This window comes from Purpureocillium takamizusanense, chromosome 1 (assembly GCF_022605165.1).
Source record: "Purpureocillium takamizusanense chromosome 1, complete sequence".
NCBI classification, from domain to species: domain Eukaryota; kingdom Fungi; phylum Ascomycota; class Sordariomycetes; order Hypocreales; family Ophiocordycipitaceae; genus Purpureocillium; species Purpureocillium takamizusanense.
Genome location: NC_063068.1, coordinates 2,149,517 through 2,176,654, shown reverse-complemented (window position 1 = coordinate 2,176,654; position 27,138 = coordinate 2,149,517). Strand labels below are relative to the sequence as shown.

General features: G+C 59.1%; 4 protein-coding genes across 4 annotated transcripts; 3 read left to right on the top strand and 1 right to left on the bottom strand.

The window, feature by feature from the left end:
- Window positions 1-586: 586 nt before the first annotated feature.
- Window positions 587-1,363, top strand: JDV02_000699 (uncharacterized protein; the record flags this gene model as incomplete). The annotated part of the gene is made up of 1 exon (XM_047981536.1): window positions 587-1,363. The coding sequence occupies one exon, from the start codon at window positions 587-589 to the stop codon at window positions 1,361-1,363; it is 777 nt and encodes a 258-aa protein (XP_047837496.1).
- A 7,389-nt stretch (window positions 1,364-8,752) lies between these two features.
- Window positions 8,753-13,339, top strand: JDV02_000698 (uncharacterized protein). Its single transcript, XM_047981535.1, has 5 exons — window positions 8,753-10,232; window positions 10,375-10,497; window positions 10,558-10,904; window positions 10,958-12,207; window positions 12,260-13,339. The coding sequence occupies exons 2-5, from the start codon at window positions 10,475-10,477 to the stop codon at window positions 12,578-12,580; spliced, it is 1,941 nt and encodes a 646-aa protein (XP_047837495.1). The 5' UTR covers window positions 8,753-10,232; window positions 10,375-10,474; the 3' UTR covers window positions 12,581-13,339.
- A 5,559-nt stretch (window positions 13,340-18,898) lies between these two features.
- Window positions 18,899-22,448, top strand: JDV02_000697 (uncharacterized protein). Its single transcript, XM_047981534.1, has 4 exons — window positions 18,899-19,205; window positions 19,345-19,752; window positions 19,829-21,898; window positions 21,972-22,448. Exons 2-4 carry the CDS (start codon window positions 19,727-19,729, stop codon window positions 22,159-22,161), a joined length of 2,286 nt encoding a protein of 761 aa, XP_047837494.1. The 5' UTR covers window positions 18,899-19,205; window positions 19,345-19,726; the 3' UTR covers window positions 22,162-22,448.
- A 1,063-nt stretch (window positions 22,449-23,511) lies between these two features.
- Window positions 23,512-26,402, bottom strand: JDV02_000696 (uncharacterized protein). Its single transcript, XM_047981533.1, has 6 exons — window positions 25,937-26,402; window positions 25,694-25,712; window positions 25,365-25,523; window positions 25,196-25,300; window positions 25,021-25,084; window positions 23,512-24,955 (listed from the first exon to the last, which is right to left on the bottom strand). The coding sequence occupies exons 1-6, from the start codon at window positions 25,955-25,957 to the stop codon at window positions 24,382-24,384; spliced, it is 942 nt and encodes a 313-aa protein (XP_047837493.1). The 5' UTR covers window positions 25,958-26,402; the 3' UTR covers window positions 23,512-24,381.
- Between the last annotated feature and the right edge of the window lie 736 nt (window positions 26,403-27,138).

Here is a 27,138-nt window from a genome sequence, read left to right as displayed (position 1 = left end):
GTAACCCACCCGGTGAATTGAGTCGGGTATGATACCTGGGACCAAGCGCACCCACTGTACCGCAGGTAGTATCCTAGGGGCCTGTCAGGCTACCTATGGTGCCAAAGGCTGCGGCGCCTCCCTTCAGTCAGCTGACGTCCACCACCCCCTAGCAGTGCCCCAGGCGCCAATGACGTTGCCGCCGCTGCCAAAACAGTCAAGCTGTTACTTCGTTGTTTGTAACCTCCTCCCTTCGCTCAGCTTAACGCAGCCATTCTTCTCGACACTCGGCACTTGACACTTTTCCACACCGCGCGCGGCCCAGACTCGCAACCGCCGGACATAAACGAAGAAAAGCTTATCAGGCATCCATCGTTGTTCGTTTCCAGACCTCGAGTCCGCCCGCCATTAGGCCGCTCGCGCCTCACATAACCCGGCCTATACCTTGCGGACGTGGAGGAGGCGTCCGTCCGCGCTGCACAACATCCCATCCTCCTGCGTCCATTGGTGCTACTATAATTAATTATCTGCCAGCTTCCGAACGCTGCGCTGCCACACAAAAGGAACAAGGCGCACCGTCGTGTCCCTCCACCGATACTCGCACAACATGCCTCCCATCCCGGTTTATAGCTCCAGTCCTATCAATGCCTCCAAGGCTTCAGGTGTCACCCCCCACACGAAGCCACCGCCGGGGAACAATGACCCAGCCCGGGACACACAGGCTCCAGAGACGACGACCTTGACGTCCGGTGGGCAGCCGTCGTATCCTCCAGCCCAGCCGGGTGCGGTCCCATCGTTGCCAGTCCAGACAGGTTTGCCGGTGCCGCCTCCGCCGCCGTCCAAGACGCAACCCACGCCCACACTGACCGCGGGTCGCCCACCGAGCCCGCCCTTGCCCCAGCCGGGTGCCGTTCCTCTACCCCCTGGCGGGTCGAAGCCTATTCCCCCGCCACCGAGGGCAGGAGAATCGCTGCTATCCCCCCACGCGGCGACTTCCGCGCCTATGCCGCCGCACATGTCCTTTCAGCCGCCTGTAGCCTCACTGCCGATCCAGGGCCGAACTTCGACGACGACGACGACGACGGCCGTGCCCGGCGCGGGCATTGGCGGTGGCCCCTATCCCGTGTCCCTGCGCGAAGTCGACGCCTCGGCGAGCTATTCGCACCCACCGGGCTACCAGCAAGACGTTCACGCCTCCGAGTTTAGCAGCAGTCAAAGAGCAGCCCACGATGCAGCCACCTCTCACGACGTAAGGCTGATGTCTTCGTTCGGCCACGACGACCAAGCCGGAATGTGGGACGCGGCCAAGAAATGGGCAGCCGCAGCCGGAGAGAGCCTGGCAGCCGCGGAGAACGAGGTGTGGAAGCGGATTAACAAGGACTAGGAGGACCTCTTGTGCCGAGCCAAAGCGTAAGGGAAACGGGTCGAGTTCGAGTAACATGGGCCTGCCCCCGTTTAGGCCAACTTAAGGTTAAATCGGCGCCAAGGGCGACTGCCGAAGGGGAGCCCACTGCCGAGCGGGTGCCGAGGATGGGGTCGCCCTCCTGTTCTAGCTCGTTCCATCCGTCTTCGCAGGCAAGGGATCGCCCTGGACGACCCGTCGACGGTCCTGTAGCCGGCGTCACCACGGTACCTGGTAGGACGGCGGAGCTCGTCGTTCGATTGAACAGATGACGTCCCGGAGCGGCAGGTCCGAGAATCAAACATACTTTTTCGTTGTTGTCCTTTGCATGTACTATGTCCGAGGAAATGTGCTCAATTCTGGGGGTCATGGGTTGAGGGGGAGCGTCCGAAACGCTGGTGGTCGACAGGCCGGCCAAGCACGCACGCATCGTGTCACCTCGAAAAAAAGATGCGCACGCTCAGGATTTCGGGGGCCAACGGGGCGGGCTTGGAAGCCTACACAAACGCCTGATCGAGGCATGAACCGCGCGGAGACTGGCAAAGCAGATCTTTCCGAGGTTCGTGGTCATCGCACCGCATGAATCCGTCCGTGTAATGCAGGGACGAGCAACGGGCGGCTGTCCCGAGATGGCGGACCACCGTATTGATTAATGTGACCTGAATGTGTGTGAGTGTGAGGGTGAGTGAGTGAGAGTGAGCGTGAGAATTGGAGGGCTTGATCCAAACATCGTCAGTGATCTCGAGCTGGTGTTCAACATCCGACACCGACGGTCTCCGACACGTTGGCCACGCTCGCGTAGTGTGGGATGTCCGGTGACCACATTCTTTCCCCTTTTCATCCCTCGCCCCCCTCCCTCCCCCCAGTATCCTCCCACCCTTCCAGCCATGTCTCCGCGGACGGCGAGAGGGAGGAAGAGAGAGTGTGTTCGCGAGAGCGTGCACACATACACACACGCACGCGCACGCACGCACGCACGCACGCACACACACGCAAGTTTCGCCGAGCGCCAGGGAATCACATCAGGCGCGTGCTCCTGAGGCTCGTGATATCCCCATTGCCACCCAGAACGCCCAAAACACACACGCACACGCCCGCGACGGAAAAGCAAAGAAAGGACCACCCAGCCCGCCAGTGGGGGGAGGTGTTGCGGACACGGGCATCCTCGTGGCGCCATTCTGCACCAACGTGGCCTACTAGCTGCAGGGGGGCAGGCAGGCCAGCAACAATCAATCGCACCGCATCGCGTATCCTCGGAGCGGGCTGTTTTCGTGTAGGAGACCTTTTCTCTTTCTCTCTCTCTCTCTCCCGCGAGTGCGTGTTCGCACGTACATACACGACGGTTCTCGCGATCACGCGCCGCTCTCCGCTAAAACAAGGGGGCAGCGACGCCAGCGGAGCGCGCGCGCGGAAGTCCCTAAAAACTGCAATTGTGCTGGTCTCCGAAGGCCGTGCCGCCGGCCCCTCCGATACCCGTGCCGTGCGTGACGTACGTACTTCGTACGTAGCCTCTCGTTGCAGCCCATGGACAGGCGGCCAGATGGAGGAGGTGTACAGTATACTACATGTTCGATGGCAGTCTGTTCTGAGTGCTAGGTGAGTTGCTGGCCGTGGAGTCGCATGCGCGTGCGACAGATCTGAGACGCCACGCCACAGGACGCCCAAAAAAGACACAGGCGAAAAACAAGGCGTACCCAACGCGCCTCATGACTGTGCTTTCGAAACCACTAACAAGATGGCTAACTTGTTAAGTCGTACCAAAATGGTTCCGAGAGCCTTCCGAGCGGTACTCGTCCTCGTATATCCGTGTTTCGCAGGAACGATGGGCGACCATCATCCACGCCACCCAAAGCCCATCATGAACCCGCCGTGCGGACGGGTCATGAAGTCATACAAATGAATGAAGCGGATTATAGAGCCAGGAGAAATAGTCGTGTCCGGGTATGGGCCGCTCTGGGTTGTTGCAAAGGGCGATAGGGCCGAATTCCAAGTCGTCTTGGCCCTGCAGGTTGCAGGTCAACGTCAAACACGTTCCGAGTTGACACTCCCGGTCAAGGAGGCTCCCGTGCCCGTGGTGTCTTCCCCCCTGCCCGCCTCCCCCCCCCCCCTTTGCTGGCCTCGATTCCATCCCCATCAGGACTCTTTTCGTGACGTGAACGCTCGCTAGCCCCGCTCGTGGACTTTGGCTCGTGCTACTCGCAGCTGACTGCTTGTAGCATTCGCTATCCTCACGCCGGGCAGCTACGCACCGTCTGCACAGGCAGGCAGCCGGAAGACGGACGAGCATACAGCCAGGACCGCCCCTCCCAGGGCATCGACGGATTTTGCCGTGGCGGCTTATCAGATGGAAACCCATCTGGCCTACGGCCGCGACGCTTCTCCGGACAAAGACCCCCCCCCCCCCCCTGGCGGGACGGGGGGCTGTAGGTAGGTAATCCGTACGTAGTGCTCAGTTGTCCACCGCCAGCGTCTCTTTGACTTGCGCCATTCGCGCACAGCATGGAGCGTGACCTCGTCTCGTTCAGAGTCTCAACGCCACCGTTTACGGCTCGTAGTAACGCCTGGCGTCATGTCGCTTACTCCACTCCCAGGGGTCCATGGCAGCCTTGATCAAAGGGCGCCCTTCTCTGAGAAGCTTATAAGGTTTCTTGGCATGCCCTGGCGCCGAAGTCCGCCCAGCTCTGACCCTCTCATTTCGCCCCCGTTGATGAGATTGACTCCCTCTGCAGTCGCCTTCTGTAGTCCATTTCGCAACCGGATGATACCGCATGCGGGATGCCAACACCGAACTGCTCGTCATCGGCGGCTCCCTGGAGGTTTCAATTCCATTGTTGCTCTGTGTACGTCCCGCTGTAAGCTGCCCGTAATGTATGTCGGCCACAAGAAATCACACGAGCAGCGGATTCGTCTTAACGGGGCCGGCACGGGCAGGTGGAAGCAGCCCCAGGCTCAATATGCCACCCGTCGGCGTCAACTCCAGTGCTAGACGGCGTGCTGGTCGTCAGAGTTCTCGGCCGCCTACCATCGCCTGACGTTCGGCATCAGATGGTTGATTTGCACTCCGGGCCCGACGACACTCTGTTGGAGTTTCGCGCGCGCGCGCGCCACGCCACTTCCCCCTCGTGCCTATCTGGTACGCACCCTTGTACCCTGCCCGTGTCGGCATTTTCTTCGCTTGACTCGTCCGTTTCTCTGTCGAAACCCTTCTCTCCAATCAGAGGTGGCGCCGGTGAGCCGGATGGAACCAAACATCCAGCGCTGGATCCCTCCTTACTCGCCCTCTCGACGACCAGGGCGCCCAATGTGCCTTGCTACCTAGCTAGTTAATCAATGTAGCTCAACTCGGACATGGCCCGAGGCATGATTTCCGAGGGTTCGTCCATTTGCAACTGCCACGCAGCTCAGCGCAGGTACGTAGGTATTGCTCCCCGTGGCCTTGGACACTAATAATCCGTGCCAGACCGTGCGCCGTCTTGTCCACCCTTGGCCATCGAGCCTTGGGAAGTCGTCGTCGGAAGTCGCCTCCAGCAAGTGGGCAATTATCGCCTATTGCACCTAGTTCTAACTCACTAGCCTGTCTCCAGGAGGGCGACCACATCATCGGGACAGTGGCGCTGAGGAGGGTCCACATAGTAGCGTTACAGTGACGACTGCCGACCTCCTTTGAGTGTGTGGGGGAGTGGGTGATGACGCCAGGGACCCTGCGATGGCCACGTCTAGGGAAGCTATTCTCGGATCGCTGAAGCGCCCGATTGGGACGTATACACTGGAGAAGGAATAAACCAACTCCATTCGAATGGGCTCCAAGACGACATACGTTAGTTGGGTACGTAGGTATTGCTGATGCGACTCGCCACGCGCTACCGACTGCCGGAACGATGGGGGTTAATTAGGCCAAAGCCTGGTTCATCAGCGCAGACACAGGGATCCTGGATTCTTCACAAAAAGGCTGCCGGTCTCTGCTGACACATCACCGGTCTCGTCACATCGCGATTATACTTCGCTCATGCAGCTCTAGCCATGACGCTGACGATGAATACCACCCGGGCTCATCCATGTTGGCTTGCCTTGGGGACGCAATGTACTTCGTGCCGGGCCAGGCGCATGTTGCTGCAAGCGAGGGTCTCAACACGCCCTGCTTCGCCGACTGCAGAGCTCCAGACGTGCGACGTATCCAGGAGGTTTGCTCTCCTGCAGCTGGTCATGCCCTGTATCTGCACGGCTCGGAACGTGCCAACCGATGGTTTAGTGCAGCGTGAGGGCCTTTTCCCGGCACCGCTATGGACAGATGATGAGATCCCACAGTCAACGTTCCATCCATGATATTATTGGAGGGAAATCACAGGGTCTGTATCCATAGTGGTATTGAAAGGGCATGTGGCGCGAAACACATCGTGACCGTCCACAATGGGCTCGATGGCGCGGGTGACCTAGCTTGATTCGAATAGAGTACCTAGGATGGGGCTTCTGCACCCTCCAGGCTACACCACCAAGTTCCAGAGACGTGGGATGAGACTGAGAAGAGCTGGGACAAAGTGTGCTGATGATGCAGCCTTGATCACGAGTTTCGTGGTTGAGAATCTGAAATCCGAGTCGCGATTGGCGGAGTGGTCGCTCCAAGGTCTTGAGCTTTTGGGTGTCCGCGACGGCCATCCTACCGAGAGGTCGGGCCCCGTAAGACCGAGATCCAGCCGGGTTCCACTTTCGAAAACATCACTCACTCCATCAGATGGGTGGCCTAGTGGCGTTTCGAGCACCTTTGGTCGCAGCAGGTACAGGCTCATGGCGCATCTGGCGCCTTGATGAGCCTTCCTCCTCTACAACTGTGGGGCGGAGTAAGGGCCCAGACTGCCTTTAAGGGGAAGAATGAGAGCAGACTGCATACCGAGTACCGGATACAGCTTGCAGGGCATGTTGGAGTCGTTGTTATGGCAGGCGTAAGTGTGGCGGGTTCAAGAGCGGAGCAACGCCGATTTCGAGCACGGCAGTTGGCTCTGTGCCGGCATTCGCCTCATCTTGGCCGGCAAAATGGGCCCATGGTACTTCCTCAGCACCAGGTGACATGGGCCAACCATGGGCACCATGCTCCGTATCGCCCATAATACTCTCGCAGGGGAAATGGACAACAAAGGTTGATTGATTGACATGCAACAAAGGGTTATTGATGCACTTGTTCGTCAGCTGCGCCGGGGTTGTTCGTCGGCGAGGGAACGACTCTGCGGTCCTGGCAGTAAAGTGCAGCGTCGTCGTCTCTGAAGCGCAACCACGTCTGCCACCGACTCGCAGGCGCCAGGCGGCCCTTTCGCGGCGATGACCCCTGATGGCATGCGACCTTGTCGAAAGGAAGGTTCCGAGCCCCGTCTCAAGACGTCACAGGGCCGAATCGGGCAATCCCCTCTACCCGTTTCGACGACGGGCGGCGACTGTTTCGAAATTCGAACACAATTCGGAGCAGGTGGATAACCTTCGATCGACGACTGGGGCCAGCAGGGGCCACGAGGAATTCGTGGCTGTGGCGGAATGGAGGGTAGGGCGGTCAGCGGCAGCGCCGTGCCTGGGACAGGGCAAGCAAGCCAGGCACTCGGCCGTTGTGTGGGAGCGACGACCACCTCACCCCATTACAGTGGGAGTGGATGGCGTGTCGAAGATGGGGCCTGCGGGTTGAGCGAGTCGTCGAGGTCGAGGTGCTTGCGTGGGTGGGATGGTGGGTGATAAGTTTTAACGTTGGACAAGGGCATGGGGATCCACTGCGTTGCGGGAACCTCCACGGCGGCCACTGCAGGCGACTGCAGGTGATGTGGACATTGGATCCGGGCAGCCTGGGTCAGTGAGAACCTACTTCGTACGTTAGTACTAAATCAGGTAGTTGATTCGTCCTGTGGTGCCATGTGCACTGCAGTAGGTAGCCCTCCCGTCCGTCCTAGTGGTTGAGGCAGGCAGGCCAGCGAAGTCGCACGCACCTCCACCCGCGCGGTCATTGACGCGCCTCCGCTGCCCCGGTCGGAAGATGTCTCTCCGCTGTCCCGAAGAACATGGCGCCTCTGCCGGAGAGCCGCATCCGGCCTGCGTGACCTGGACAGCCTGCTGTTGAGAGCCCACCGCTACAGGAGCTTGGGCCGAGTGGAGCCTGATAGTCGCGGCTGTCGGTAGCTCGGGCGAGTCGACGACGACGACGACGACGAAGATGTTGGGATAACAATGTCGGGAGGCCTGGGGCTGCCTCACGGGTTCTCAAGGGTTGGAGGTTCCATCATGGATGTCGCTGCGGGCCTCGTGGGGGGCAGTACGCGTACCTTAGCTACCCTGCCTTGCCATTTTGCTTACATACCTGGGTATAGTACCTACCCTACCTTACCTATACAGGTGGAACAGCGTGTGGGAGCCGACCGCGATGGGCGGCGCGCGGCAACCAGCGCACAGGATGGTTGATGGACAGCCTTCTCCCCGCCCGAGTTGTGGAGTTGAGGGGTACTATTTCGTACGTAGGGCACGCATGCGTACTGAGGTGGCCATTTGATCCGGCCTCGCTGGTGGCAGTGGCACCTGCCTTCGACGTGTGGCTCCTGCACCCTCGTTGGGCTCCACCCTCCCCTGGTGGTAGTCGGTGCGGAAGGTGCGATACAAGAGCTGCCAAGATACCTGATGGGACTTGGGCCTCCTAGAATTGTCCGGCGGCTTTTTGCGCTCGGGCTTGCCATCTCAGGGTAGGGGCCGCGTACTGAGCGCTTCTTCTCAGATGATGATTGATCTGAGTGCTGCCATCGTTCCCGCTTTTCTGGGCTCAATAATATCGAGTCGGAGAGCGTGCAGGGCGCGCAGGTCAGAGGTTTTGGTTTTGGTTGACGACGGTGGCTTGTAAACGGCTCGGCAACTGCGTGCAACAATGTTGTACCAGGTTCACTCGGCCCAAAATAGAGCGAGCTTTGTCAATGGGGGAGACGCGCCTTCCCTAAAGTAGGGAGGTACCAGCTGCACCAAAGTTGGTACCGAGAACTACCTTACCTACGCACCTACATGCACAGCGATACGGAAATGCTAGGGAGGTATTCAGTAGGTACCGAGCACCGTAGACTGGCACTTCCTTCATTTATTGCCTGCTTCATGTCATCATGATCGAGAGGGAGGTACGAAGTAGTTACATGCCGCAACCCAGAAACTTGCACGACAGGCACAGCCCGATGGGGACGATGGCAGCACAGCAAGTTTTCTGCCTCCTGGAAGCTCTTTCCGAACTTTAACAGGCCTCCACTCCTCCCTCCCCGCCCCGCCCACCGGCCTCAGCGCCACCAATGGCAGCGTGGGCCCTACCCGTGCCCTTCGGGACGCCACACGACGCCGTCAACGACCCCATCCAGCATCCACCCACCACACCCGCCTCACTCGCGTCGTCCAAGAAGGGACCTGAAACCTGGAACCATGTCGACGCCCCATCCCTCCGTCGCCTCCTTGCGACTCCGGCGTTCCAGCATCAGCAAAAACCTTCACCACGACAGCCACGGCTTCGCGGGCTGCCCCTCGCTTGGTGTACCGCTTGTTCTTTATCCTCGGGCCTTGCAAAATGCGGCTCGATGCCACCGCTCGACGGTTTGGGCACTCGCCATGCCATGGTCAACATATCACATTCCGCATTCTTCGAGGTGTCGTCCCCGGGACGGCATTTATCGCCAGGAGCCCTGCCGTAAACGGGACTTGCACACGGCCATGGCCAGGACAGCCCCGGCACTACGAAATAGTACGGGGGCTCGGCAAGTACAAGGACGTTGATGGCTGCACAACATCGCGGGACCCCAAGGGGATGGGCGATGAGTCCACATCGAAATACCCACAAGCACGCGCAACCTTGAGCCTGGCCGTCTGGGTCTGGAGCCTCGCTCACATGCCACCCCCCTTCTCACGCCCCTCCTCTCTTTTGGGCCCCGGACCCTTGTCTCCTGGGACGTCCCCCGAGTTTGACGCCCTCACTCAGAGGGCTGATGAATCCGGCTCAGTTTGTACCGGCGTTCCGAGCCTGACCCTGCCTGCCTGACGTCGCGGCGGGCGTGGAATTCTGGACGGCCACACCAACGAGATCCACGATTCGATGCTCGCCTGTCGTGCCCTGTGGATTCCCTCCCCCCAAAGGTACCCCCCCGTGCCTTGCGAGGCCGCGCAGATACCTGTCCCAGGGCGGAGGGACCCCCAGGGAAAACGCCCTCCACATTCAAAGTACACGCCTTTGCCCTCTCCCGCTTCTACACGCCTTGTCCGGACCGTTGTCTGTTTTGTCTTGGCTGGTGCCCTGACTCTGCTGGCCCATGTATCTGACGGACTGGTTCCGTACCCCTCCACTTGCTCGCAACAAACCGCCGTAGGCGTCCCCGTCGTCATCCTTCTTGAAATCGGCCTTCCCGTGGATTTCGTCGCCTTGCGAACTCTCCCCGTCTTCACTTGCGTGCCTTCACCCCAGTCGATGCCCTTGCCGAGCCCTCTAGGTGGCCTAACATTCTTTGACCTTGTCCACTCTTTTTGACCCATACTCCCCATCGGAACAAACATCTTATATCAACAGTATTAGAGCCGGCTCTTCGTCTTCTTGCCGAACCGGCCGTTCGATCATTATCCTGTTCCCAAACCACACTCCCTGTGAGGACATCATCAAGTCATTGCCTCGTTCTTTCCAGGATCTAACGCTCCCTGTGGTCTCGCCATTTCCTCGCGCGCACGCACAACAATTTTGTGCCATTCACCCTTCACATTCCTTCTCCAGACCGAATATAGTCCTGCCTGGCTCTTCAGAAGCGCCAGCGCCCCCCAACCACCTCCCGAGACGTCCACGAGCTTCAGTCGAGGTATCTCTTGGTCATCCTCGCATGTAAGTGCATGGCATTCTAGCAACAGACCCTCGTTTAGATAGGACCGCGGAGACAGGATGGTGACCGCGACATCCATATTCGCGGGACGCCCGGAAGACCTCTTTGCCTACTAGCCGGAAGGTTGCTAATATACACACTCAGACGCACTGCGACCCCGGCCGCCGACCTTTTTCTTGACTGTTCCTCAGAAGTTCGCTAGCTGACTCCCTCTACCCCGCTTGGCTCCTGCCCGTCTGCTTTCATGGACGGCGAACAGGTCGAAGGGTGCGTCTCAGCCGTCATTTCTTTCTCCTGTGGCGGCTTAGCTCACACATCAGGCTTCAGGAGGCAGCAGATGCGGCCACACTCAACTTATTATCCCACCTCGGAAGCCCATATATACTCACCCGAGCCCGATCAGTCGACGCCCATGTCAATTATGGAGACTTCCAGCGTTCCAACGACCGAAGCAATGATGTCCGTCAGTCCCGCCTGGCTCACACCGCCAACATCGCAGCCCCGACAGCGGCCCGAGTCCATGTATCAGGACGGCATGTCCTGCTGTTCAGGCGACGACTGCACTGCGGTACAGAGTTGGAACTCGCTGTCTCCGCATCCAGAGCCCGAGGATGTGAGATCACGCCCTGTCTCAGTGGGCCAAGAAGGGCTTCCTCTCAGTATCACGAGCAATGGTAAGTTGATCCCCAAGACCGTATACGAGCTTGATTTAACTGGTTGCTTGCAGATCACTGGACGCAAAAGCCGTGCGACGGATCTCTTGACTTTCAAGGACTAGAAGTCGATGGGCCCATCGGACAGGCTTACACAACAGATGAAGCTGTCCCGATCATCGACCTGAGATACCCGAATGTAGGGCATGACGGACAACCGTTGAGCATCGAAGACGGTAATCATAGAGGGATAGCTGGCTCGTCTCCACCAACGTCCGCCGCTGTGTCCGATATTCAATCGTATGATGATTTTTCGACAGCCCTCTCAGAGGCCACATCATACGGCTCCGACTACCTCTCGACGTCGAATCGCAACTCCATCATGTCCTCAATGCAGGTGTCACCAGCACCGTCACCGCACATGACTCCAGGGAGGCCCGAACAAGTCCGAGCACAAAGCCGGGGCCGAGCTTCACCATCCCCTCGGCCCAGTGCACGATCTGTCCCATACAGTCTTGATGGAGCGAAGGGACAAAGGTGGTCGACAGGCTCGTACGCTCCAGGCCAGAATCGGCGACACTCTCCGTTCGTCTCCCACGGCCCGACCGAGGCATACAACGCACCCCAGCGCATGTCCTACACAGAGCCTGCCCCGGGGCCCTTCCCCACGCACCCGGCAGCTTTCGGTAACAGCGGCTATCCGGGTGCTCCTCGAACGCCTTTCATGATGGGTGGACAGCCACTGTATCAAGGGAACAACATGTTGTTGCCGTCTCATTTGCCCCCTCAGCCTTACCATCCAGATATGCGGCATCTGGAGCAGCCACCACCCTTGCCATCCCAGGGACTCTTCAAGATGCTGCAGAGCAACGGCGACCCTCACAACCTCCATGGGCACTACACGGATTTGTCGGAACCCCCTGATTTGTTTGCGTCGCTACAAGAAGAGCAGATTCCCCCGCCGGAGGAAGACATGCACCCTTCTGACGCGGACATGATTCCCTATGAGCAAGATCTCCGGTTTGAAGGCGACCTTTACACGCCAAGATGGGTGCGCGGCCACGGCAACAAGCGCGAGGGCTGGTGCGGCATCTGCAAGCCGGGAAGATGGTTGGTACTCAAGAACTCAGCGTTCTGGTATGACAAGTCCTTCACGCACGGCATCAGTGCGGCTACTGGGAGTCCTTTCCAAGAGCCGCTCGAGACCAGACGTATGGATGGCAATCCGGACGTTTGGGAAGGCCTCTGTGGCAGCTGCAACGGATGGATTGCCCTCGTGAGCAGCAAGAAGAAAGGAACCACGTGGTTCAGGCACGCCTACAAGGTAAGCAGGGCCATGTCAGACCGACACGAATACAGCAGACTGACATTAGCAGTGCCACGCCCACCCGAAGGTCAAAGACGTTCCAAAGCGGCGACGCGAGACCAACCATGGCCGAGGCATGGTGGCCCAGCAGCCGGCAAGGTTCAGGCCAGATGCGAACCGCCCAGAGACGCCGCAGACGGGTAGCGCACCTGCGACGTCCGGGTTCGACATGCCTACATCGATGCCAATGCCTCTAGCCTACGGACAAGGGCAGTTTCGGCCCCAAGGGCCGCTAACCCCTGTTCCTACCCCTGGACCGTTGAGGGGGCCGAGCTCGAGGTTACCAGTCTCGCTGTCCACCGCCACAGCTGGACTGACGAACATGATTTAGTGGTTAATGTCTTGCGGTCTATCACCTCATGAGCTCTGTGTCGGCAGAATCGTTACGCTGCTCGACTTTCATTTATTCATTTTCTTTATGGGAATTTGGCTCGAAGGAGGAGCGCAAAGGATGGAGTCTCTGGATCTATATATGTATGCCCCAGCTTCAAATCGCCGGGTGCAGAAAGCCGTTCAGTTGTGCCTGGCTTGCATTGGGCAAGGAAGATGCTTTGCTCGTTGCTCCTAAAACCCTCCGCTCTGCTTCTTGTGGGACGCCTGTCGATATGCATGATGAAAGGGAACCTTGGAACAGCTAGAGACGGCGCAGAAAGGAGTATTTGTGGCGGTTGTAGAAGCTAACTGCCCGGGATCGGAGAATGTCAAGATTTCTTGTTTCTTTTTGCGCCCATGATGAGAGCCAGTTGCCCCGGAATACTTGGGAGTCAGGCTGTGGCGGCCGGCTCCGCAAAGATGCTCGTGGGTGAACGACGCGGGAGTACCTAGGTAGCATTGCGACGACGGATATGCCGCCGCCGCCCGGGGGGAGGGGGATCTGCGCTTACTTCTGCCTCGTCTTCCTTCTTCTTCCCCTGTTTTTTTACGTTTTGGTCGAATACGATGATGATGATGCAGGCTATAATGAGACGAGATATGGGGCCAGGGCTTGGGTGTGCGCGTGGTGTGCCCTGCTCTTGATTTGTCGGTGCCTACTACTGGTGTGGACGTGCGACTTCCTCCAGGGAGTGGCCTGCCTGTCTGTCGTCTGAAGAGTCGGGACGAAGAGGGAAAAGGGTGGAGGAGTGTCCGCAGCCGGGGGGGGCGCGGCAGTGTGCCCCAGAGCGATCATTTTTCCTTTGGAGTGCGGCATAATGAAGATCGATCGTAGGGCGTTCAATGACGGCCCCATGCTTGATAGAATAGATAGATAGATAGAGCTGGGAGTAGGCTCCCCGGGCGACCGAGAACTCTCTGTTGACGACGGAACCCAGAGAAGCCGGCCATCCCATCCCATCCCAGCTTTTGAACGAGTTCCAACTACTTTGTATTGCGTACAGCACACCTCCCGATGGCCCCCCTCCCTCCCTGTTGCAAATTGCCCTTTTGCGCCGTGAGAGCCTACGAGACCGTCGCTCAAACGCTGCGAGTTGCAAGAAGGGGGGGGGGTAAAGGGGGGGGGGGAGGGAGGGGTGTGGCTGTGAAGTGTGCGCTGGTGAACTTGGAACGCGACTGAACCTTGAGCCTTGAGAACAAGGTCTATCCCGACCAGAAGTCAGAGGATAGGCGTGGGGAGGACAGTCATCATGGTCCTATTGTGTGTGTTCTTTTATTTATTTGCGCATCGCGTGAGCCACATTTAATGCGTCAGGTGTTGTCCCCCCCCCAAAAGGGGGATGGAGTAGGAAGTACGCGTGGGCGAACAAAGCGTCTGCCTACTTTGCCCGAACCGAACTGAGCAACGGCCGCTCTTCCATGCTCCTGGCCTCTTCGTCTCTTCTCCATCTTGGTTGGTGAAGGGGTTTCGAACCCAGAACCTGGACCAAAAAGAAAAAGAACATGGTATGGTAAAAACGTCCCTTGCTAAAACCGGTTGGAAGTGGGCAGGCAGGCAGCGGCCATCATTGGCTCACGGCGACGAATCCCGGAGGCTTCGGCATGTTGGAGGTTGACCAGTCTCAAACTCGTGTCATGCAGGCACTTAAACAGCACCTCTGCGCCGGGCACCAATCAGCGGAGCGCTGGGCACGTGTGGGCGTCCCGGACAGGACAGGACAGGACAGGACAGGACAGGACAGGGCAGGGCAGGACAGGGCAGGGCAGGGCAGGTTGCGTTGCGTTGCGTGCAGACAGACGGGAGGGAGGAGGAGGAGGGAGGGCTGGGGGGGCGAGCCCACAGACGTAGTCGTCGTTGAGGGCTTCTCTGCCAGTCGATGGCCGCGAGCACCTTGCGTGTGAGACGCAACGCTAATGAGCTACCACGCTTCGGTCGCCTCGAAGCAGCCGGTCAGGTCCGAAGCGAAGCAGCCCGTATGCACGGGACCCCCGCCATGTTCTGCAGCCCCGTCTGGTCGCTGATAAATCGTTGAATGGAATCCCAACCGACTCTCCAACAGGCTATCCCGGCGGTGGCCACATCCGTCTCTTCCCCCTTCCAGCGAAAACGGACGGACATTAGGCATCGCTCGCTGGCGTTCGCAAGACCTCATAGCGGGCACGGAAATATTCGTCCTGATGGGAAAGCAGAAGGCCATCCCCTTTCAAATCCAGCACCTCTTCCGAAGCGGGGGAGCGTCGCTGAGGAGGTTAAGGAGGAGGGGGCGGACAGCAGTCGTGAGGAACCCAGGCCCATCCCCTCTATTCAGCTCGTCCCAGCCGGGTGGGCTATGCTGATTCCGGGCGAGTTGTAGATTACGCTCGCACGCCCCCCAACAGACTTCAATCTCTCGGCTCAGTCTCGCCGGGCTGTTGCTCCGATCTCTGTAGAACCAAGCTAAGTTGCCCCAGGTCCCCCCGATTCGGGAAACGCGCGGGTTGTTGCACGAACACCGTGAGAAATGCTCACTGCGAATAGCATTGCCGTCGCAGGGGCGGGAACTGGTGATCTGAGACGTAGGCGTGTACCCATTATGTGTGTATGTACGAGTACACATGGTGTACCTGAAAACCCATCAGCAACGAGGCGGGATAATGCGGGCCACGCTGAGTGCGCCATTGTGGCTTGTCGGCCGGGCCCTTTCCTGGTGGTGGTTGGTTGGCGGGCGGTGCAGGAACCAGGAACGACCATGATATGCGAGAGTAACGCATGTGGGCTTGCTTTCCCCATCTTACTGCAGCACATCTCCCATCTATGTCACCCGCTTCTCTTTACGTGAAAGAGTCTGACCAACAGTGCCAACTGGCTGTACGGACAAGAGCAGTGACTTTCCAAAGACAAAGGCTAGGCAGCCTGGTTAAATGCCTACCGCGGCGAGAGTCAAAGGCCAAGACAATGACACAGATTCGCATTGCTCAACCATGATGTTGGTATGGGTATGGGGCAGTTCATGGCCAAAAGGGAAACCGAAATTAGCCCTACGCCAGCCGCCAGCCTACACGGCACGGATGAGGATCATTGGAGGGCAAATCCCAGTTTATTATCGAGGGGCCAGCTTGGACTTTTTTCACAGCAGTGAGTTAGTGCGCGGCATGAGCGTCCAGGGTGTTGTTAGCTTCATCGAGATCTCGGGCTGTCCGTCACCGTTCGTGCAATGAGCAGTCAGTCAACGGGTCTGGTTGCACAATGGAGCCATCGATTTCTCCCAGTAAGACTGGCTTACCAGTTCCTTTGTCGTCTGGCCAAACAGCCACATGGTTGCGCTGAGGGCTGAGAAGGCTGGGTGCTGCTCAACCTCAGTCGGATAAGACAGCGGCCCACGAGGACTCGATAGGAAATGGTTTCCCGGTAACCCAGCGTGACAGGACCCGGCATACGAACCACCGCATGCAGCACATGAGATGATGGAGCACAATTGAAAGGCATGCAACTCAGTAAACGCTGCGCTGAAATGGCGGTTGCAGAGACGAATACTAAAGCGAAACGCTCTGGGCAAGACCGGTGCCCTGACGGCCGAAGCTGCGACACCTGGTAGGTGCCAGACCCTTTTGCGCTGTAACACCTGAATGGCGGGCAGAGCTTTCATTTCACCTGTCTCTGGGGCGCGGGACGGGGAGGCGCTCGTCATCGAGACAGTGGTGCCGATTTGTCTCGAACAGCCCGTGCGGCTCTCCCTTTGGGTGGTACACTCAAAGGGATCGGATGTACAAAGGGAGGAACAAAGTTCGACCTCTGGAACGTCAAAGTCAACCTCCCGCCCCTGGTTGTGAGAGCAAAGTCGTGTCTCTGAGCTGCTAGTTTTAGGCAAACCTCTGGCCCGCGTTCAGGTGGTTGGCACAGGAAAGCCTGTTGTTGACCATTGTTCAGTCAACTTATCGCCAGCCCAACCGGCTTGGGCCAGCGCCGCAGTCGGGTTCGCTGCAGCCACCAATGTTGCGATGGCGAAGAGACCACTCGTTGACAGAGGCGGGCTTGCAAATTGGTGGGCTGCGGGCTGCATGCTGCAGTCCAGATGACGAGCTTGGCGCGCGAGTGGGTGTCTGCACCACCACCACGACAACACGACGACGACGACGACGACGGACGACGGACGACGGACGACGGACGACGGACGACGGACGAGGGTTAGGCGGCTGGGGGAAGTCGGACGGCGCTTGAGACGTGGTACAGGCAGCATCTGCGATGAAGGCGAGGCGTTACAAGTACGGGGTGAGGTGGATGGATAGGGAATCGATCATTCGATGCTGTAAAGGCATGGATGGGATGGGATGCAAAGTGCCAAAGGGCCTCTTTCCTCTGAGGGTGGGTGGTTGGTCAGGCAAGGCAGTCAGTCGGTCGATGATGGACGGGCAAGCGCGACTGCGACTGCGCCTGCATCTGCAACTCCAACTCCAAGTACAGCTCCAACTCCAACTCCGCCTGCGACTACAGTACGGCGTCAACCACCAGCAAGCAATTGTTCCCCCCCTCCAGGAGTCTTTCCCTGCCTAAATGGAGGCATAAGGGGGGATGCAAACAGTAGTCATCCAGCCCAGCCCTGAATAAAACATTATTCTAGGCCAACGACTAAGTTCAAGCGCCACAGCCCAAAGGGAGCGACCTGGCTGAGGATGGCCGATGGCGCACGCGGCGCAGACAGGACCTTGCCGCTCGGTTCTCTGGTCGGAGTGGCTCGAGGCTTCTGAAATATGGAGTCGTGGTGGTCATAGATGCCGATGATGTTGATGTTGATGTTGATGGCGAATGGCAATGGCAATGGCGATGACGACGATGATGACGATGATGGCCTAGCTCTCTCCATGACACAATCGTCTGGGAACTTTGGATCTGCGCGGAGGAGTGACAATCAAGTACGCCGTACCCCGGCTCGCCCGTATTGCTGTGGTGAACGATGAGACTCTGAGTGCAGACAGACGCACGATGAGGAGGAGGCCAGAGACAGGCAAGACAGACAAGCAGATCTCCCTCCCACGGGCATCGCAGAGCCGCACGACCTGTCAGGGCCCACTGCGCCTGCGTCTGACCCGCCGCCCCCCTCGGGTCCCCGAGCAACACGGACACGCACGCACTCACTGGCTCTCACTCTCAGCCGAGCATGTCGACCCGTGTCTGTCTCTCCCTCGGGAATTTGGCCGCTTGCCCTCGCCCGCGCCCAAGGGGGGGCGCGCGAGCCCCAAATGAAAAAAAAAAAATCAGGACGGCCGGCGGTCGAGTCGGTCGGTCGGGTCGAGCGAGAGAGCCCCGGTGGTGTCGCCGCCAGGAACGAGAAAATGGGGCGTCGCGGGGTGAACAGATGGAGACGCCGCCGGGTGGGCGGACGGGCGGGCCAGGAACAAACAGGCAGGCAAGCCCGGCCGGCCAGGCATGGCATGGCATGGCATGGCCGAAAGGCAGAGGCCACAGCCGAGGAGCCTTTCCATACCGGTCCGCGCAGGCGTTGGCAACTCATGGAACCGGGGATCCAGCCACGGCGTTCTCTGGCGGAGACTTTTTCATTATCGCCATTGCGAACTGCCCTCCCTTCCAATGCGACCTCATGCCTCCCTCGGACCACTGGGTCATGATGGCCGGGTGCTTACCCTCGCCACCACCAGCTCGAGCTCAGAACGCCCGAGCTTCCGCCCCAAAATCCCTGCACGGATAAGGTTCCACTAACCAACCGTCTGGTGCAGTTGATGAGCGGGCTGTCTGCCGCTTCGTAGGTAGTCAATAAGCTGAGAGAGCCCAGACAACTTGAAGCTAGTTAATCAGGTGCTGAGGGGTACTGCTACCAGTGGAGGGAAGGTACCGCAAAACGACCCGCTGGCCACCTGGGCATCCGCCAGGGCGCCGATGTTAGCGCCTGCACAGCACAGCACCGCGCCGCACAGGACGGTCCCGTCAGCACAACCTCAACCTACTAATGGCAGGCAGTTATTGCATCCATGATCCAATACCTCCAGCTAGCACTGCACCCTAAGGTACCGCGCTCAGCACCTCAGCGACCCAGAGCCTGTCGTCGCCGTCCGAATCCCGGGCCCCTTCTATCCCTGCAGGCCCCTTGAGGGTTCCCCAATCCCACCCGGGGCGCTTGGCTGTGCCTGCTTGCATTGCGTGCCTTCCAGGTCCCTGCCCGCCTGGCTGAGGTGTGCGCCTCCAGCTTCCAGCGGCGGCGTGCCGACCTCCTCCTCCCTTTCCCGACCTCTAGCTCTCCTCCTTCTCCTCCCCCTCCCCCTCTGCTCCCTACTTTTTGCTATCCCTCACCTGGCTTTGCAATCTACACACAGCAGCAGCAGCAGCAGCAGCAGCAGAAACTCCTCGGCGTGCCGTCTGCTCCTGTACTCGCCTCTCCCGGCTGGGGAACAAGAACCCACCGCGTGTGCGAGGAAACCCGCCTCCCTTCCACAGGCACGCTCGTGCGCTGTCTACCCACCCTCTCCTCCCCTGCTCTTCCCTAACGTAGTAACGTAGTTAAGTTACTGCGTACCTACCTTGGGTACTGTACTGTGCCTTACCTAAGTTGTTACCACGCTACTGGTACGGGCTCAGTGGTCATTCATCACTGGTGAGTCCGACTCCCTCTCCCTTGCCTGCCCGCTCTGCCCACTCCGGCCGCCCACCTGCCTCTTGCGCCGCCCCCGCCTGGGCTGTTCCAGCACCTCCAAGGCACGGAAGCTGACCGCACCTCGTGCCCCTTCACGCAGAAATTCTTCTTTCCCTTCCCACTTGATGCCCTCCTCGCTCGCTGTCTTGATCTTGGATATGACTGTCAAGGACTTCCGGGCCATGTGCTACGAATAACCCTCCCATCTATCTGCTTCGATCTCGTCGAAACCCATTCCGCTCTGTCTGCATCTCGCCGGCGGCGCCTAGCTCGCTGTCCCTCGCCTTGCTGCCGTCCTCCCTCCGTTGGTCGCCCTCGACTCCCGAGTGTCGGTCCCTGCCACCCGTGAGCCGTTTTGATTGGGTATATGTGCGCGGCACACCTTCGCAGTCGCAGCTGTTCGATATTCGCATCTGTTTCTGCTTCCTGGGAATGAACGTGCGGTTGCCGTTTTAGACCGACGGGCAGTTCACGGCGCTGCTATGAGCGAGCACCAGCCGGCTTCAAGGCACGACCCGCATCTCCCTTCCTTCCGACCTGCTTGTTGCACCGAGCTCGGCTGACATTGATCCCGTGTGCTACAGCTTTGGAGATCCAAAAGCACAGCCGCCCACCCCCAAGCAGACGCCGACTTCTGCCGCCTTCCCGAGCCCCGTCTTCGAAACCCCCCACGCACGTCAAGGCTCTTTCCACGAGGCTGGCGGTCTGACACCTCGGTTCGCCGAAGAGTATTCCGTCTTCAACGCGACGCCAGGCAACCTGCGAGGCACCCCGGGCCCCTTTGCCGACTTTCTCCCTGCGACCCCCTCCAGTGCTTCGGGAGGGCACAAGCGCCTGCTGTCTGCCGAGGGTTTCGCCATCCATATTGCTGCGCATGCAAATCACTTCTCGCCCAACCCTGCCGCCCCATTGCCTCCTGTCGACCCGTCTCGCCGCCTGCCTTCGTCTCCTGATCCTGCCACAGCCGGCAAGGCAACGGCAGCTGCAGCCGTCACAGACGCCCAGCTCAGCCCCAACATCTCAGGGACGCGGTCGTCTAAAAAGGTCCGGAGAGGAGCCGTGCCGGAACCTCCAGAGACGTCCCAGGTCTTATCTCCGCCTCCGACCGCACGAAAGGGAGAGCGCAAGCTCGCCCCCAAGCCCAACATGCAAAATGACCAGCCCTTCGGCCAGCCCGATTTTGCTGATCCCTCCCACCAGGACTTGACAGCTCTTGTGGCCAACCCCAGCGACTTGTTCAGCTATCCTCTATCTGCCCCGGCCACGGCACCTGTGAATTTCTGGGACCCGTCCATGTCGATGGGCATGGACTTGGACTTTGGCGCACCCGGACCAAATATGTTCCAGTCCCCCAATCCATCTTTGCATCACCACACGGGATCCTTCGACTGGAACGCAGACATCCAGCTGTTCCAAGACACCACTGTGCCGCCCCCTTCCTCGAACCAGGAGAATGTCCAGCCGGTCAGGCGTGAAAGAACGCTGGCACCAAAGCCTTCGGCGTCCGATGCCTTGGCTGTCACCACCGCCATGACCGCAGTGCCCGCGACCCAGCCCACGGCCCTCGATGATCCCTTTGGCCTTGTGCCACATGGGCATGGCGTTGATCCCGGCCTGCTGTCGAGCCGTCCTCAGACGTCGGCAATGGACTCGCAATTCAACGGTCAGGCTGAATCTGAATCTGGATCTGCCGAGGAGGCCATTGTCGCATCCAGTAAATCGCATTCCAGCGGTGGGCTGCGAAGATCTAATAGTGTCAAGGGAGCAAGAGCTGGCAAGCTTCCAGACAGGGCTCTCGCTAGCTCTCCCATCAAGACATCCGCTGCACGACCAGGCTTGGGGCGGAGCTACAGCGAAAACCGCGGGAAGAGGGCATTAGGCAGAGGCTCCCTTCCGACACTAGCGCCGGCCGCCCGTCCTGTACTGCAGGCGGGTAGCGGTACCAGCATGCCAGCCGCCAGGTCCGGTGGCCGCAGCTCAGGCAGGGTGTCTCCGTCCAAGACGATGCCTCGGATTTCGAGCCTGGCCTCTATCCCCGAAACATCACCGCAGCACCGCCCTCGCACGTCGGTACGGTTTACTATTGACGCCCAGGGGCGGGCAAGGGCCGAGACGACCGTGATTGGCGAGAGTGCCTCTGTCGGCAGGAGAGTCCCACGGAGCAAGAGCTCGCGTGATGTGTCTTCCAGTCTAAGCTTGCACTCGTCAGAGGATGATGACTCGACAGATGACGAGCCCATCATCATACCGAGTCGCAACAACTCGTTTAATGCTTCGTTCGCGCTACCGGATCCGCGGAAGCCCGTCGGCTCCATCTTTCACTCTTCGAGACGCAGCATCAGCGACAGGAGCGCGAGCAACTCTGCCAACGACGCCGAGAGCGAGGCAGAGACGGTCGTCAACGAGCGTCAGAGTAAAGGGGGCGATGCAACCAGCGAGCTTCGCAAGGTAGTAGAGGACCGCCAAAAGAGGTCGAGCCGCATGGAAAGCGTCCGGTCGCAACGATTCGTGTCGACCAACCTTGGGCATTATACCGGTGGCATCATCTCGCCGACAAGCTTGACGGAATCAAGCTACGGCCCAGAAAGCCAGGGAGTGCGCTGCGTCTGCGACTCGACGGCGCCAGATGAGGCCGGCGGCTTCATGGTCCAATGGTACGTCCCACCATCATGTCCCGTTGAGGCCATGAACACGAGACTGGGAACATGCTAATTCGGGTGTCTCCAGCGGGTCGTGTGAATTGTGGCTTCACGGCAGCTGTTTGAATATCACGAGGCAATCCATGCCCAAGGTCTACATCTGTGGATTTTGCGCGAACACGGCCAATATGGCGGGGAGGCGGGCCAGAGACAACGCACTCGGCATTGGAGGGATGGTGTCTCCTCTGGCGAACAAGTCATTTAGGTCCTTTCGTTGACAGCATAGCGACGGGGCCGGTCTCGAACGGCGCAATTGTCGGACGCTTTGGTTTTTATGTGTCGTGTACATTGATTGATGTTGCATACCGGGAAGGGGGGCGACGAAAAAAGACACGCGGGCTCTCTGCCACGATGGGTATGAATGAGCATGGGTTACTGCGCCTGGAGCAGTCAATATGGACTGGGAACAGCGGGCCAGGTTGATGCCTCGTGGTAATGGCGTTTTGGGTGATTTGAATACTATACCTACGCAGGAGGTTCTTGCCGAGAAGAACCTTTTGGCTTACCTATTTGATGCACGCAACGTCTTAACATGTGCCTTTGTACTTTGGTCAATACTATCAAGCTAAGGTACATATACTTGACTTGATTTTGGTACAATACGGAGTACCTCGACTACAGGTACGGCACATGATTGATATCGTGAAATGAGCAAAGCAAGCGAGGGCAGCGCAGCACATGCTCGGTTTCCAAGGGCTTATAATGGCCGTGCCTTGTGGTAACTTAAGTACTTTTGTTGGCGGGCTGCGCTCCGATCTCGGCAGGCGGGGCAGCGGCTTCAGCTACCTCACCCGACCCAGACATTCCACCAGGTTGGAGGGGCAGGCGCTCCCTCGTCCATCCATCATCGCCACCGATCCCACAGGCAGCAACCCAATTCGACGACGATGGCAAGGCCTGGGACACGGAGCCCTATTCGCGCGAGGAGGTGGAGCGCATCGCCCACCTGGGCGGCTTCATGGCCCAGGGCCGCGGCGACAAGAAAGTCTGCTGGTCACCCGACAAGGCCAACGTGCTCACCACGGACACGAGCCGCCTACTAATGGAGGAGGGTCGTGACGGAGACGTTCGAGAGGGGGGAGTTCCCCGACCTCAAGGTCGAGCACCAGCTCATTGACGGCGCCGCCATGATCATGGTCAAGAATATCCCCACCGGTCTCAACGGGCGTCGTAGTCACCAGCAAACCTGTTTGGCGATAGTGTCAGCCACGAGGCCAGCGTCATCCCCGGGTGGCAACGCCACGACCAAGGAGGTCGGCGACGAGGTTTTTTAAGCAGCTCGCCGCCATTCTGAGCACGTAAAAAAGTCGACAATGCATGCGAGGAGGGTCTTTGCGGACGGAGCTGGCGACGGCGCAGGTATGGATTTACAGCAACTGTAAAGAATGGACAGGGAGAAAGGAGGAGAGGGGGTCATGGAAAGATGGCGGGAACGGTCATGTCGTCCCGCGAGGCAGCTTGAGATGGGGCCGGGCAGCTACGAAGATCGAAGCCGAGCGCAACATGAAAGCATGGTATCATTGTTTGACGTATTTACACGATGCTGTCAAGTCGACGAACTCTATTCCCCGTGACGTGTGTGTCTCACATCACCATCCATCCATCCATCCATCCATCCATTCATCCATTCATCTATCCTCACGGCAACAGCGGGCAGTACCGACGTCGTCATCGTCATCAGTAAGTACCTTGGGAATTAAACCTCTTTTGGTGGCGTGCGCCGCGCAAACAGACGAACGAAACATACATCAAAAGTTTTGGAAGAACAAGACATGAAAGAGAACGGCTTCGAAATTCCCATTTGCCCCCGTGTTCCGCCCCGTCCCGTCTGGGTGTCGCCGGCGTCGTCAAAACTCACTCCAACCAACTCACGCACGCACCTCGTCACTCTCACTGTCTCACTTCCCCGTTGCCTGTTACTCTCGCGTCGAATCCCTACGTATTCTAGCCCAGAACGAAGCTCCTCAGACTTTCTCGTCACAACAGAAAACTTTTTTTCTCTTTCTCGACTTCTTTATCAAACATAAATGTGAGAGAGTGATTGTCCTTCTTTCCTGGATTGTTTTGGACGAAAAGGGCGAAGAAAAGGGAAACAAGGGGGATGGGAAGAGCAACAAGAACCCTCTCATCTCTCCGCCCCTAGGACATCACCGGTCCTGCCTTTGCAAACCCACCCCTCGCCACATCTCTCTGTACCGGGTTTCCGAATTCGTTAGGACAGTGAAAGCGAGGGTACGGGTTGCGCCAGCCCCTAAAGCCCTACCATGGCCCCCGTCTCTCTCGGGACGGAGGAAAAAGCCCCCCTACCATCCTTCTCAAACATCATGCAGTACCCGGTCGGACGTCATGGAAAGGAACGCGTCGCAATTACTCATTAATGAGCAAGAAGAAGGCCAGAGGGATCCCGCGGGGGCCATGTCGTCACTGCGCCGGCGCGCTTATTTGCCACCGAGGCTGGGGAAGGCGGACTCATCCTTAGTGTTGATGGGAGCAGCGCCGTCGCGGGCACCACCACGGCCGCCACGGAAGTTGGTTCCACGGCCGCGATCGCCGCCGCGCTCCCCACCACGTCCGCCACGTCCGCCTCGGCCGCCACGAGCTCCGCCGCGGGGGCGCTCGCTGTCGACCTTGCGAGGGTCGAAATCGATGGTCTGCTTGACCTTGCGCTCGCGCTCGCGCTGCTTCTTGCCGCCACTAGCGGTGATGAAGTCCTCCTCTTCCTTCTCGAGGGTCTTGGCGCCGGCCCACTTCTTGTCGAGCTTGCTACCCTCGTTGGCCTCGCGGACCTTGAAGTCGCCGCTGAGGGCGGCACGCTTCTCCTTCTGCTGGGCAAGGTACGTCTCGTACGAGACGCTCTTGTCCTCGGGCTCGGCGGCGTCCTCGCCGGTAGCGTCCTCGGCAAGAGCCTCAGCCTGCTCGGTCTTAGCGATGGCCTCACCGGCCTGCTCGTCCTTCAGCTCGGCATCGCCCTCGGTGGCGCCCCACGACTGGGCAGCCTGCTTGTCGGAGCCACTACGAATTTGGTTAGAATTGGGTACATGTTATGGATAGAGCAGAGGGAGAGACGGGGGGCATACCCATGAGCGGCAGCCCGGTTTGGGTGTCGGTCATCGAACTCGCGAGGGCGGCGGGAGCCACGGCCTGAACTCGAATCAGTATTGATTGTTATGCGATATTGTACCATTGAGCCGCCTCCAAGGGTGCCCGATGGATGTGTTCGGATGGTTTGGGAAAAAGCAAGAAAAAACATACCGCCACGGACGCGCGCACCGTAGCCACCACGGGGGCCATCACGGCTAGCCTCCTCGGTGGAGCGGCCCTGGTTGCGCTCGCTGCCGGCAGCGCGGTCGCGGAAGGCTGCAACAGCTACGTCAGCACCGAGTGTCTTCCATCCAGCATGTCGGGAAGGGTCGTCACGAACCGCCCTCGTTACCACGGGGACCGCCGCGGCGGTTGGCGGTGCCGCGGGCCGGAGCAGCAGGGGCCTGGGGCTCGACGTTGCGCTTGGTCGTGCGCGCGGTGGCCTTGTCGACGGTCTTGACAGGGACGACGGGCTTCTCCTCACCGTCGCTGTCGTTGCCTGGATGGGGATCAATAGTCAGCTGGCCTGATGGCTTCGTGTCCGAGTGCCCTCTCGTCCTCAATTGGAGACGTGGCTCAACGAGATCGGGGTCGATCGGTCGACTGAGGCTTCGAGACGTCCGCGTCGCAGCGGTGAAGGGGGGAGGAGCAAAGGGCAAGAGACGGTACCGAGGTAGGCGAAACGGTTCTGTGAGGAAGGACGAGTCAGCATCTTGTTGTGCGCTGGCAGGGAGCGACGACGTGGCAATATCGCGATGGCAGCTCGCGGGAGCTCCGGGGGACGGAAGCGACGAGGCAAGCGACCCCGGATGTGGAAAATTGCGAAGCGGCGAGCGGGCGAGCAGCACGGCACGGCAGGCAGGCAGGCAGGCGCAAGAGCAGAAGCGACGAGGCTGAGGGACAAACACGTACCTGGGACGCGACGTTGGACATGATGGACGCCTGGCTTGTCGCCTACCGTTTCAGGGCGTGCGTTCAATGGCGGCGTTTGCTACTGTTGGTGGCAAGGGAGAGGTTGCTACGATCGCATGACCTCTTGGGGGGGGAGGGTTGAAAAGCGCGGAAGAGTCTTTGGGGGGGGAGGTAGAGTGGGTGTGGGTGGACACCAAAAGGCTGGCGGCGATGGGGCCGGATATGTGCAGTGGCAGCGGGAGCTGAAGACTGACCGACTGACTGGCGATGGTGCGTGAGGATGGGGAGAGAGTGGTGCCGGCGGTGCGAAGAAAATTGGACTGGATCCCAATGGACACCGGGCAACCTCAGACAGGTCAGGTTGGTTGGCGGGCTGCTGGCGGACGCTCTTCTGGCGAGCTGGCTGCCTGCGTCAGGTCGTCGTTCGGTGCTGCCCTTGTATTTGAGGGCACCCAAGGTACTACTGAGGTAAGGTTTTGGGTAGGTAGACCTGCTGTTGCTGCTGCTGTTGCTGGGCTGCTGGGGCTGGTCTGCCGGGTGCTGGTACTAGATGGATCCATGGTGGTCCCGTCCTCGCTGATTGCTACGGTGCTTGCGGTGCTCTGCAGTGGACGCACCCGGCCTAGCGCCGCCCACACACCCACCCTCGCTTAATTCTGTCAATTTTTGTGGTGAATTTGTTAGGGCTGTGAGGTAATGCCTGCGGGACAGCTGCGAGCCAATTTGGCCGCATCGTGTTAAGCTAAACACGACGCTGATCTGCACTGGCTCTAACAGCGGGGCAGCTGGGAGCATGTGTCCCGGCCCCGGTCCCCCTGCGTCACAGCGCAGCGTGGGCAGTGCACTTCCCATGCGTCCAAAGTAACCAGTACAGCCAGCCCAGACACAAAAGAAGACCTCAACAACGGGTGCTGGAGCCGGCGCAGCATGGTGCTCCATGACTCGACTCAAGCGCTGCTCCCGTTCCCACGCACGTAGCTGTGCCCCCGAGCGGGTTGCCAAAAAAGAGGGACACCAAAAGCGATCATCCCTACCAGTTCTACCTAGAACCCATCAGTTACCACGAGTATTACCTACTTTTAAAAGCAGAAATCGCTAAAATAAAAAACATAAGGTCGTTAAATAGAACCTTAAGGCCATTTCGGCATCTTAATTTTTCTATGAGGACGGCGAATCACGATACGAGCGAGGTCGCTAGATTC

Bases quoted from the DNA above. Each gene is read 5' to 3' on its own strand.
- JDV02_000698 (XM_047981535.1), top strand. From the start codon at position 10,475: ATGGACGGCGAACAGGTCGAAGG. The intron at 10,905-10,957 runs GTAAGTTGATCC...GGTTGCTTGCAG, and splicing joins TCTCAGTATCACGAGCAATG to ATCACTGGACGCAAAAGCCG. The intron at 12,208-12,259 runs GTAAGCAGGGCC...TGACATTAGCAG, and splicing joins GGTTCAGGCACGCCTACAAG to TGCCACGCCCACCCGAAGGT.
- JDV02_000697 (XM_047981534.1), top strand. From the start codon at position 19,727: ATGAGCGAGCACCAGCCGGCTTCAAG. The intron at 19,753-19,828 runs GCACGACCCGCA...CGTGTGCTACAG, and splicing joins GAGCACCAGCCGGCTTCAAG to CTTTGGAGATCCAAAAGCAC. The intron at 21,899-21,971 runs GTACGTCCCACC...GGGTGTCTCCAG, and splicing joins GGCGGCTTCATGGTCCAATG to CGGGTCGTGTGAATTGTGGC.
- JDV02_000696 (XM_047981533.1), bottom strand. From the start codon at position 25,957: ATGTCCAACGTCGCGTCCCAG. The intron at 25,301-25,364 runs GTTCGTGACGAC...TAGCTGTTGCAG, and splicing joins TCCCCGTGGTAACGAGGGCG to CCTTCCGCGACCGCGCTGCC. The intron at 24,956-25,020 runs GTATGCCCCCCG...CCAAATTCGTAG, and splicing joins AACCGGGCTGCCGCTCATGG to TGGCTCCGACAAGCAGGCTG.